The sequence below is a fragment of the Nicotiana tomentosiformis genome, chromosome 2, assembly GCF_000390325.3.
Source record: "Nicotiana tomentosiformis chromosome 2, ASM39032v3, whole genome shotgun sequence".
Classification (NCBI taxonomy): Eukaryota; Viridiplantae; Streptophyta; class Magnoliopsida; order Solanales; family Solanaceae; genus Nicotiana; species Nicotiana tomentosiformis.
In genome coordinates, this window is record NC_090813.1 from 114,013,463 (window position 1) to 114,025,903 (window position 12,441).

The 12,441-nt window shown below is 34.2% G+C and overlaps 1 protein-coding gene across 1 annotated transcript; it reads left to right on the plus strand.

Moving 5' to 3' along the window:
* The first annotated feature begins 1,518 nt into the window (after positions 1-1,518).
* Positions 1,519-10,393, plus strand: LOC104104242 (methionine aminopeptidase 1D, chloroplastic/mitochondrial). The gene is made up of 10 exons (XM_009612269.4): positions 1,519-1,967; positions 2,721-2,790; positions 4,400-4,628; positions 5,434-5,595; positions 5,691-5,732; positions 6,878-6,949; positions 8,458-8,537; positions 8,806-8,903; positions 9,652-9,699; positions 10,029-10,393. The coding sequence occupies exons 1-10, from the start codon at positions 1,859-1,861 to the stop codon at positions 10,172-10,174; spliced, it is 1,056 nt and encodes a 351-aa protein (XP_009610564.1). The 5' UTR covers positions 1,519-1,858; the 3' UTR covers positions 10,175-10,393.
* The last annotated feature ends 2,048 nt before the right edge of the window (positions 10,394-12,441 follow it).

Below are 12,441 nucleotides of genomic sequence, written 5' to 3' on the forward strand. Positions count from 1 at the left end.
ACATATCAATAACTTTATGTAAAAAGATTGTATTGATAACTTAAATACAAATTTTATACAACGATTCATATACTATACAACTATTTTTTAACTTTCATACAACATTCAAATAAAAAAATATATAAGTATAACAGAATACAATTTACATACAATTATACTACAACTTTACTATAATTTCATAAGTATATTATATGTCGTGTCTTCTTCTTCGAGTTTCAATTTGAAATTTAGCTAAAATCAAGTCTAATCTTCACCAAACACCCTCAAAATTGAGATATAAACTCCAAACAATATTCTCAATTGTTTGCAATAACACCCAATCCAAACAAATAATGATTTTTGAAAACCCAAATTCGAATTCAAAGCTTCAAAGCCTTTTAATGGCTGTCAATGGTGGAGAGTCAAACACTTTCAAAATATATTGATTGACAATTTCAATTTGAACACTAATTGTGCAACATGAAAGGAAATTGCCAAGTTAAAACTCTATAGTAAAACGATTGAAATCCATTGATGAATTCCATTAAAAATATATACAACATGAAAGGATAAAAAATAGAGAACATCAGAGGAAGAAAAATTGGGAAAAGAACAGAGAATGAGAGATTGAGAGACGGAGAGAGAGGGGAGGGAGAGAGAATAAGGATGAGAAATAATTGATTCTTTATTCAATTTCTAATATAAATGGATACTCATTTAATTCCTAAAGTGTATATAATTGGTAAATTTTATATAATTATATAATTAAATTAAAACTTGAGTAGGGAGAGTAATAAAATTTCAAATAATGTATAGGATGATAAAAATCTTTTAAATAAGCCATTTTTTGTCTGGCCTTTTGGGCCGGTCCACAAAGAAGTCTGCAGTTCCAGACAAAACCCTAAAAATGGGTTAACAACGCAATTTAAGTCGAAAATAAATGTTTAAACAAAACAAATCATTTCTTGTACTTTTTTTCCTTTCTCTTTTTTTATTGGGAGGGGTAAGTGCCTCATAGGGTTGAATATTGAAACAGATTTTTTAAACAGAAAATACTTTCTATGTTCTTTTTGTAAAAACTCTTAATGTGGATAAGTATAGTAGGTATTTATACTATTTGTGGATTTGGGCTGAAAGACCAAAGCTTACCTATAGGAAAAAAATTCCTTTTGGCAACTCTTTTATTCATTAAAGAAAAAATTACGATAAGTTATCAAACATAAACACTGGATTTAAACATATACTCATTAATCTAATTTATTTGTTAGTTACACAAGCGATTGAGAAGTAAATGTTATTACCAATTTGCCCCAAATTGTCCCAATAGCAATTCGAGTTAAATTCATAAAATTGATAAAAAATTATTTGTGACACCGCATATGCAAAGAATTATAATATGACTTTATAGAATCACAAACAACAGTATAAGATTATAAGTTAAATTGTAATCGTATCGTATTCTTTTGTTGTTGTAAATGTTGTCCGGAACTTCTTCTGGATCTTTTTTATATCACATGGGGGAAGAGATCAAATTTGCACAAGATAATATGATTCTTGAAAGCTAGTAAAATATAAAGGCAAAAAGAATGTCATTTAAGAAACATTGGAACTAAGAATCATACTATCATATATCATATGAGTTGTGAAATAAATTTTCAAACAATAAAAAGGGTGGAAAGTTTAATGAACTCAAAACCTCAACGTTCTTACTTTTACTACTCCTAATACTAATAGAAAGAACAAGTAGAATCAGCTTCGTCGATTCTAAGTTTTTTGTTAATTTTGTAGAGACCCTCTCATTGGACAAGCAGATAAGGGGAGACACACTAGTGGAAAAGAATAGCGGGCGCCTCGTGGGTGCAAAAAGCCAAAAGAAAAAATGGTATCAGTTTCCTCTATTCAACCCCGCTTCATCTCTACCTTGATTGGAGACTGCTGCTTCATTCAACCTTCACACTCACTCCATAGACTCTTCCGTTGCAACCCAGGTTTTTTGTTTCTTTCTTTCTTTCTTTATTGCTTCTGTATTTACATATATTTTTTTGCTTTCTGGTTTCAACGATTTAATGATGATATTCTCATAGTGCTTGGGACAATAAAGTTCCCCTTTTCTTGTTTTACTGCTTTTTTCATCTCAAGTTTTTGTATTTAATTCTACTTTGTGCTCATAGTGATTGGAACAAAGAAGAACACCCCTCCTCTTTTAATTTGTAATTGTTTTACTGCTTTATTTCATCTCAAGTTTTGTGCTCTCTGGTCTCAAGATTTAAGGATGGTATTCATAATTGTGATTGGAACAACAAAGTTTAAACTTTTAAGGAACTAGCAAAGGGAAATGTTTCTTTAACTATAAGGATCGTTTGGTTTGAAGACAAGTTATACCGGTATTAGTTATGCTAGGATCAGTTATTCTGGTATTATTTCTTATTTACTATTTGGTATATTGTATTAATCCTAGAATTTTTAATTTTACTGCTTTATCCTAGGATAACTTAGTCTGGGATTACTATTTCACCTTCTGCTTTATCCTAGGATAACTTAGTATGGGATTACTATTTCACCCTCTTGCAGGTATAAGTTATTCCGGTACTATTTTTAATCCCGGCATAACTTATCCCAGGATTAGTAACCAAATAAGGGATAAGGCGGTACTAAATTTTTATCCCAGGATTATTTTTGCCTATCTGTCATACCAAACGACAGAACTCATTTTAACCGGCTTAATATTTATGGTTACTCAGGTAATAAACATGTGTCCATGCAATACTCAAGAAGATTTTCCGGATTAACGGATTTGTTATTCAACAGAAGGTATGTTACTTCATCTTCAAGTTACACAAGCATTCTTGTTTTCAGCATGTCGATTACCATGACCCTTTTCTTCTTTTACTCCTACTATGAGATCTTTTGACTATTAATCGCATGTTTGCATCAAAGTTCATCATTGATTTTGTTTATGTTGCTGTTTCCATAGAGCTGGCATTTTGCTCTTGGTAGTATAAACCTAGGAGATTCTGCACGTTTAAAATGTTACACGTGGTTTTTGAATGAGGGATTAGTATACATCATTAGTGGATCTTGGCTGAAGAAAGTTTGTCATCCGTCTGATCACAATTTTTAGGTTTTGAGTCAATCAGTCCCATTACATCAGTCCCATTACATCCTAGCTACATCTGCGGCCAAATTTGAAAAGCATTACAAGGGTATGGCTTAAAACAGTAAGAAGTTGTATGGATCAACATTGAGAAAAAAGGAAAAAATTTAGTGAATTATCCTTTTTCTACTTCACATTAGCCACCTTTTCTCAACAATTTAGACTTTTAACCCTTTGTGATATTGCTTTCATCCTGCTTCTCCTGCCCATCCAGTTTGTGTCATCTTTCACCTTTGGGCCTGTTAGCTTGAACTAGCCAATAAATTCTTTCATGACTTGTTTTTGATGAAGTTTCTTGCAAATTTGTTTTGTTCTTTCCTCCATTATCACATAGGATTGCACTGAGGCCCATCTTGAGTCTACATCTATTGCCCATTCCAATGTTTTCCCCATCATCAGAATAGATCTTTCATGAGGCAGAATGACTTGGAGGAGTTGAAGGAGGACGTTCTTGATTCAAAAGGATGCTAAATCATGTTGCTCATCATATAGTCCTTCTAAAGGCAAACTTGTTTAGAAAGCAACAAGCATTTTCTTCTCCTGTGTCAAATTAGATGTCTTAAGTTGAGGGGGCATATGTGTTGGGGCAAGGGTTTGTATGGTATACTCAAATATGTGTAGGTCTAACAGTAGAGACAAAGTCAAAACTAATTTATCGATCTGATTTTTTGTTAGTATGAGGTGAGTCCTACTTATTCTTTTCGAAGTGTGACACTGAACAAGTCGTCGATAATGAAGGGAAAACGTCCTTTTAAAAAGCGGAAACATGATATGCATCCCCAATTTGTTATGGTTTTTACATGAATGAAAGTTATGTAAGCTCTTAATTTGCTTTGTTTTTAAAACAATTGTAGACAGGACTCAGGAGTATTGGGTTCTTAGCACTTGTGTTAGACGAATACTGCATTATCATAGGTTCCGCTCTGAGTTTTCTGTACTGATATGAAACAATTCTTGGGAAAAGGGAATAGCGTTGTCTATCTCTGTAGGGAGGTCACGGAAGGTTCCCTGGGAGAATCTACAAGGCACTGGCCTCCTGCTTTGCTTCTTTTGGTGCTTTCTATACTAAATTGATTTTACGGATAGATTAATGACTGATAAAATATGAGAAGTTACTATGAACAATTTGAGTTTGGACATTTTGGTCATGTCAGAACAAGGTCCAACAAATTGAAAGTACTTTTAACTTTTCCTTTATTTTATATATTCCTGTTTACGTTTGTTTGCTGCATGATTTGGATGCTAACTTTGAACTAAACATGGCAGAAACATAGATGAGCTTCCAAACACCAAGCGCAAACGCTTAAGACCAGGTGAAATTTCTCCTCCTCGACCAGTTCCTGAACACATACAAAGACCTCCTTATGTGAAGTCTAGGAAACCACCTGGGATTGGTAGTGGCTTTGAAGTGCATGACAGAAAGGGAATAGAAAAGATGAGAGCTTCTGGAAGGCTCGCTGCACAGGTTCTTCAGCATGCTGGGACATTAGTCCAGGTGATATACGGAGTACCTTTTACTCAGTCTCAATGTGGAGTTCGGTGTGGCAACAAGCTTCATTTAGGTTAAAAAATAAGATCTGTGTTTGCCGCAGTTATGGCTTCCACTAACTGACTTTGATTAGCTACGGTCTCCATTCCCTGTCTTATGCTCATCTGCTTGCTTTGAACTTCGGAAGTTAAGTTAATTCATTCAGAAGACCACCATGTAATTTTCTCTTTCTAGCTTTTGCTTTGGGCTCAGGTTACAGCCTGCGTTACTACTCCTTTGTTTCCAATTTATGTGACAGCTTTCTGGGTGTTCATAATATTTAACACCGTCTCATTTTATATAACTTTCACAAGTTCATTAAATGATTCAGATTTTAAACTTTAATGTGATGTTTTTCCTATTAAACTAACTTCTCAGCCATTAAGTTAATACTTTTTCCTTAATGCATATGTCAAATTAACCTGTTAAACCATGTGCAGTCAAATAGCATTTATAGAATAAAACTGGGGGAGTAAATGGTTCTTTTCTTTTCTTGTATGTGAGTAAAAAAATGTAAACTTCAAGTGTTAGATAACACCAAATTGTTGCATAATTGAATGTAACAGGTCCAAATGGAGTAAACTGGATAGTGAAGATTCATATAATCAACCCAGCCAGCTTGGGTTTGAAGAGTAGTTTTTGTTGTAGTCACCATAGTATCAGACCAGCATCAGTTTTAAATTGGTGCATGAAATGTCATCAGTCTTAATAGTTTCACAGGGTGTCTGAACAATGATTTGTTTTAAATCTGCGTCGTTATTTCTTCTGGCAGCCAGGCACTATGACAGATGAAATTGACCAAGCTGTTCACCAAATGATCATTGACAATGGAGCATATCCGTCACCTCTTGGTTATGGTGGATTTCCAAAGAGCGTATGCACATCAGTGAATGAGTGCATTTGCCACGGAATCCCAGATTCACGTCCACTTGAGGTTTGCTCTACTGAATAGTTGGTTTTTCCATAACCAAGAATCCAACATAGCAACAGGCTAACATTCTTATGCTTTTGTGATATTTCACGATTTAGGATGGGGATATTATCAATATTGACGTCACCGTTTATCTTGATGTAAGTATTCTGTTGCAATTGATTAGTGTTGTTTGCTGTCTCTTCATTGCTTCAATTTTTCTGTTTTTACTGAAATAGATAGTGCCTTGAAGCTATAAATATGATGATGTAAGATTTGTTGTTCCTCATAGTTCTACAAGATGCCATTATCCTTATTCTTGAGAACCAGAGCTTTTGCATTCTTACACGTCATTTTTGCTATAATCTTCTAACTTTGGTTTTCCTGTATGCTGATTGGATTCAAATCACTAGATTTATTACTGTTGTTAGTGATAATCTTTTGAACTAAATTTTCTTTATCTTTGTTTCTTGCTCCCACTTATGCAGTTATGCTGTTAGACAAAAGCTATAACATTCCACTCTGTGAACCTCTAGCATAGATAGTACTTTTTGCAACTCCCTTTAATCCACCTGTATGTCATTATTGCCACATTCAGACCATTTATTTCTAGTCTCCCGTGCCCTTACTGCTCTCCACTACTATTTCCTACTTAAGTCTCCAAACAACATATTGCTCCCACTGTACCTACATCGGTAGAAGCCTAGAAGGGGTGCTTGTGGTCATGGTAATCATTATATTTTTTTTTTGTGGGGGGGGAGGTCTGGTGACTATATTTTCAGTGGAGGTCGCAAAGGTGTGAATAGTCAGTATATGGTGCGTTGATGGCATTGATGGAGAGTGACGATAATGTGGTCAATAGGGAGTTCTGTGTGTTGGATTGTGGTGGTGGGTAATTCAAGATTGTATTGCTGTAGGCATTTGTTGGTGGTGTAAGGTAGTTACTTGGCAGGTTGATCAGTGAAAGGAGATGGATGGAGGTGATAAAACCAGTGCTCTGCTTTCCACATAAATAGAGAAAGCTGGGAAGTCGGTGTATAAATTTTGTAATAAAATTTTAATGTCTAATAATATGGAATGTAAATGTCAGTTAATAATTTTGACCCTTGCAAAATACTTAAAGCAAATCATAAAGATTCGCTTTATTTATGACATTGACGACATCTCTCATTGTATAGAGGATGAGCCTCTCTTGATGCACCGTCTTCTATGTCTTCCCTTCCTTTTTTATCGCTCACATGAAATTTAATTATTCCATGGCTTAATTTTCTTTGTTTTCTCTGTTTGGCTTGGTCGATATATGCAGGGTTACCATGGTGACACATCAGCTACATTCTTTGTAGGAAATGTTGACGAGGAAGCCAAAAACTTGGTGAAGGTATGACTTCTTGGTCGTACATTTACTTTCTGATTATAGGGAAATTTTAGTACCAGTTTTTGTATCTGTACTCGGCTTTTGTGCTCACGATTAAAAGCGAAGAAAATATTCTTTTTACGGCCCTGATGCTTGGAAGTTCAACTTCTTGTGATCATTGATGATCTGATAAGTTTCTCCCAGCTTTATAAGAAAAGCAATTTTGGCAAAAATTTGGTTTCACTCCATATATTGGGAAATCTCTTCTGTCTCTACATTTCTGCTAAGTCGTTCTTTTTTTTTAATCATATTTGACCATAATATAAGGCTATTGGAGCGTATGTTGATTTTCTGGCTCTATCCTTCCAGATACAGAATAATGCCCCTTATCTTTATTGCCTCTGCAGACAACCTATCTCGTTTGACAAGTTTACAGGGCATGTAGCTGAATAAGCTAATGAGACTTGTGTATTATAATGTAAAAGTAGAAAAAGATATTCAAGTATAATATTTGAAAAACAAGTGTGTTTGGGAAAATACCACATCTTTTTGTGAATTTGTACTCTTGGCAGAAGCGAAAGTTGTATAAGATACTGTTAATTACAAAGGTGTGTCAAATTAATTAGAATGTCAATGTAAATAGTTTCACATAAATTGGGATAGAGAGTATCTGTTCTTTTATAATTGAAGGTGATACATGTTCTTGTGCAAGTCCTAAATTTTGTGACGGCAGCATGCCAGCACACTATCTAAAAGTTATATATAGCTGTTTTGTTAGTTTACTTGTATCATGTGAATGTCAAATTAATTCTTGGTGACCTGGTCTCAGCATGACTTGAAATGTGTGTGCTAGTGAGCCGTCCTGTAGCTGAGTTCTTTGACATTATAACTACATATAGTAAGCTTTTCCATATCATTGAGACATCTCAGGCCATATTTTCCAGGCTGTCATTCAGCAAACTTCACACAGAACCCATACTTGATTGTTGAGATGGTATGGCTGTATGAGTGAGTGAGAAAAAGCTTGTTATCTTATTCATCAAACAAAAAGAAGACAAAAGAAAAAGTTTGTTATCTGTTCCCAAAATGGAACAATCACTTTTATTTGGACTTTTAGTTAAGGTTCAATTTTCGGATGACATGGTAAACTAAGTCTAATTATTGATGCATGTTCGAAATTTTTAGCTTAACTGCATAAATGACAATTACGCGGAATTGGCTAACCTAATAACTGACTGATACTACATGGTAAACTAACTGATACTACACCGTATTCTGCACTGATCGCTGGTGATCAGAATTGCAATCTGAATAATTGAGAAACTATGAAGAAATTGTAGTTTATATCATATGTTGTCACCTCTTTGCGTCATTTGAATTTCTTCCTTTGTACTTCTAGATTTTCTTTATGCTTTAACTTATCAACCTAAAAATTGTCTTTTTTTCTTTGTGCTGTGGAGCGAAACACTTTATTTCATTGTACTGATGCATCTGCAATAATCCCACCTATTGTTTTCTATTTGATGCCTCAGGTGACTAAAGGATGCTTGGACAAGGCAATATCAATATGTGCTCCAGGAGTGGAATTCAATAAAATTGGCAAGATTATACAGTAAGACGTCTGCCTAAATCTTCTATCTTTTTGTATTTGTACGTCTTAGTCTGCTAAATATTTGAAAGATTTGTTTTGACATGAAGGTCAATTGGTCATGATTAATCGATTTCGTAACTAGCATGGTTTGGTTGTTTATTTGAGAAATAGGACATTTATATCAGATAATTGTTGTAAATTCTTAGAACGCAGTTATGATTAATCTTAATATAGACCAATATATTGTTTAGCATTGCAAATTTTATTGACGTTAACGTTCTATTTGTAGTGACCTTGCAGATAAACATCGCTATGGGGTTGTGGAACAGTTCGTTGGCCATGGAGTGGGACGTGCTTTCCACAGTGATCCAGTCATCCTACATTACAGTAACTTTCATGCTTAATATACTAACCTCCTTTCTGCTCTTTCTATGTTGGAGAAAAATGGCCAATTGAGCCGATACGATTTGCCTTGTTTGCTGCAAAACTTAAACTGTTTTAATCATAATGTATGAATGGAAAAACACGATCTTTACGTAGAGTTTTCCACTTGTGCCATCCATTGTTGCACCGGGATATCCAGCGTGCTAACTGCTGCTACTACACCTCAAATTTGTATTTTCTTGAGATATAATACTAATGGTGGGGATTCATCATGAATTGGCTAATTTTATGCAATACTAATGGTGTTATCTCTGCTGTTGTTTTAGGGGTTAGAAGTAGAGCATACTTTAAATTTGTTTGTGTTGCACCCTATATAATATGTAACTTATGTGTCTAACGTAAAATCGCATCTCTGTTGATGACTGGTTCTAAATATTAGTCATCTAAGATGGATGAAAATAAGTTACTTCGGGCTCTTGGCTTGATGCTGTCTCATTTTACAAAATGTCTCATTCACTTGCAGACCTCCATACGCAGTTTTCTAAAACATAATAATGAGAAATTCCAGTTTTAAAGAGATTTCCTCCAAAAAGAGATCATAGTTCTAATTTGGTCTCTGAAAAATAATCTCTTCGATCTAACAGTTACTTTTTTGCTTGCTTTTAATCTTATTCTTGTTTTCCTCCTAAACGCATTGACATTTTTTGGGTATCAATTTTCATTTTGCTATATTTTGTTTTCTTTTTCGCAGGGAATAATAGTCGTGGACAGATGGTGCTCAATCAGACATTTACTATTGGTAATGTACAGTAATTAATTAATTTCACATTGTTGAAGAGACTCACTGTGATATAGATGCAGAATGTTTTTCCGCATTAAACATATCACTTGTAAGCTGGTAGCTACTGTATTGTGGCGGTTTTCTTGTCCGTGGTTTGCCAAGAACTGAGGTTCCACAGTGCTTATTGTTATGAATCACATGGCTAGTTTACGTGGAACTCTAACTTTGTTGTGATTGATACCACTGTCATTTTTTGGAACATCAAAGTTTACTACATTGTTGCGTGAACGAAAAGGATGTATACGAGACATTGATTGCTGAATTTAGCTTGTTACTATGTTGTACAGAGCCGATGCTGACAATTGGTAGCATAGATGGAGTAATGTGGGATGACAACTGGACAGTTGTTACAGAAGATGCTAGTCTATCGGCACAGTTTGAGCACACCATTTTGATAACCCAAGATGGTGCTGAGATTCTAACGCAGTGCTAGTGATATTCCAGCAACACTACAATCCGTATACCTAAAGGACAATTCCTGAAAGTTTTTTTGTACAATTCAATTCATTGCCTCTCTTGGTAACTACAATTCTCAAAGTGATGCACTTGCTGTACTATTCTTTGGTTTATGCTATAGAAATTAAGTGCTATTGTTACCCTAACTTGGAATATATAGGGTGATTCAATTCTTTAATCCTTTTCTGGATGTTCATTTTCTCTCTCTAGTACTGCGTATTAGCTCAGAAATATCTAAGTCGAATTTTTCAGACATGATTTTGTTATGTATTTTGTAAACTAACTTGAATTATCAATAAGAATGGAGTTTTAACGTGTCTAAACCATTCTTTAATACCCTATTTTTGAAATAAGATATATGGAGATTGTCTCTTGAAATTCCTCCATTTACTAGTATTATGACTGTAAACCGAGGAAGGGCTCACATCCCTCGCATAAACCTCGTTCCAACTAAAATACAAAAAGAAAAAAACAATACTGGGCAAAGAAAAAAGAAAAGAGAAGAGGTTCAATTAAGGAGCTCGTTCAAGATTTTTAAGCATTTTAAAACTTAAACCCCTTCTAAAAGTTTTTATTTATGAAAAGATTCATAGTTTGGCCAAATTCTAAGCTATTTGGTTATTTTTCTCCGAAAGTTTTCTCGTGCACCTCCTAAGTTAGGCAATGGTTACTCTAAACTCACGTTTATTGCGTGGAAGACTCCTACCAATACTCAACAAATGAGATATGTTCTAAATTTTGAAGCACTTTAAACCCCTTCGCAATTTGGCACTAGTAAACTGTTTTTCACAGGAGTTTGGAAAAGAAAGACTCTATTTGCAGTTAATTAGTGGGAGGGGTCTAGCGATCAACCACAGGAACATGGGAAAACTTAGTAGTTTCCTTAACCAAATCAAGCTCACTGCTACCCTATCCATTGGTGTTATCTATCTACAATGTATGTGGCTAAGGGTGTGTTTACGAAGGAAAATGTTTTCGTGGAAAATGATTTCCGGGAAAAGTTTGGTTGGTGAGTGAAAACAATTTTCCGGAAAATATTTTTTAGTGTTTGGTTAGAGAGTATAAAATATTTTTAGGAAAATAATTTTTTATGCTATTCTCCTCAACCCATCAGGGGCGGCCCAAGGGTCAAACCACTAAAGCAAAGGCTTTAGGCCTCAAATTTTGAGGGCCCCAATTTTTTTTTTGTACTCGTATTTGTATTGAGACCCCGACTAATCTAGATTCGTACCGCATAAGACCTAGTAAAAGAGAGAACATGTTTTAACATGATATTTTTAACTACAAGACTCGAACCCAATATATTTAATTAAGGTAAGTTGGATCAAATATATCTCACAACAATCTTTAGAGGCATGATCTAAATATATTGGGTATGTTAAAATAAAAAATAAAATATTTTATAAAAATTCAAGATAACTTTTAATTTAGTAGTGATGTAACTGTTTGACCAAAAAATGCAGAAAGAGAATCACCCCCCCTAAACCCTTGTCGCGAATATAAAACTTTTCATTATTTAAATTTTACGAGTGACATCATTAGTGAGGTTTCTATATGAATTTGGTTCTATTATCTAAGATCAACAATATCTTAGGAGAGACTAAATTATTTATAAAAAAAACTATTAACAACTGATGTTAGACCAAAATTTTATACTTTTAGCATACTATTCGCACTATATTTTATTGGTTTAAGTGAGTTATTATGCGACAATTACGCTAAATTGTGTTGTTCTATGTGTATGAACATCGGAATGAATCATCGATGTTATGATAATTTTTTTTCCCATCTGAAAGGCCCCAAATTAAAAATTGGCTTTAGGCCACCACTCTTCTTGGGCCGCCCCTGCAACCCACCTTCCCCAAAATCCCCATGTTTTCTGTACTCCTTGCCTTCCCGAACTCTATTTTCTTTAAGAATTTGATTATTTTTTTCAAAATTCACACAAACCAAAGGAACTAATGTGTTGCTTTACTTTTTCACACAAGAACAACGTTGAAATTTGAGCTCGATAACTAAAAAGAAAATACTTTATTTTGTTGAAAAAGAAAGTATCTTTTCTACAACATAAAAAGAAATTATTTGTTGAATGTAAAGAAAATACTTTCTGTACATCATGAAAAGAAAATACTTAATTTATTTAAATGAAAGAAAATACTTTATCTACATCATGAAAAGAAAGTACTCTTTTTGTTGAAATGAAAGAAAATATTTTTTCTACATCATGAAAAGAAAGTACTCGTT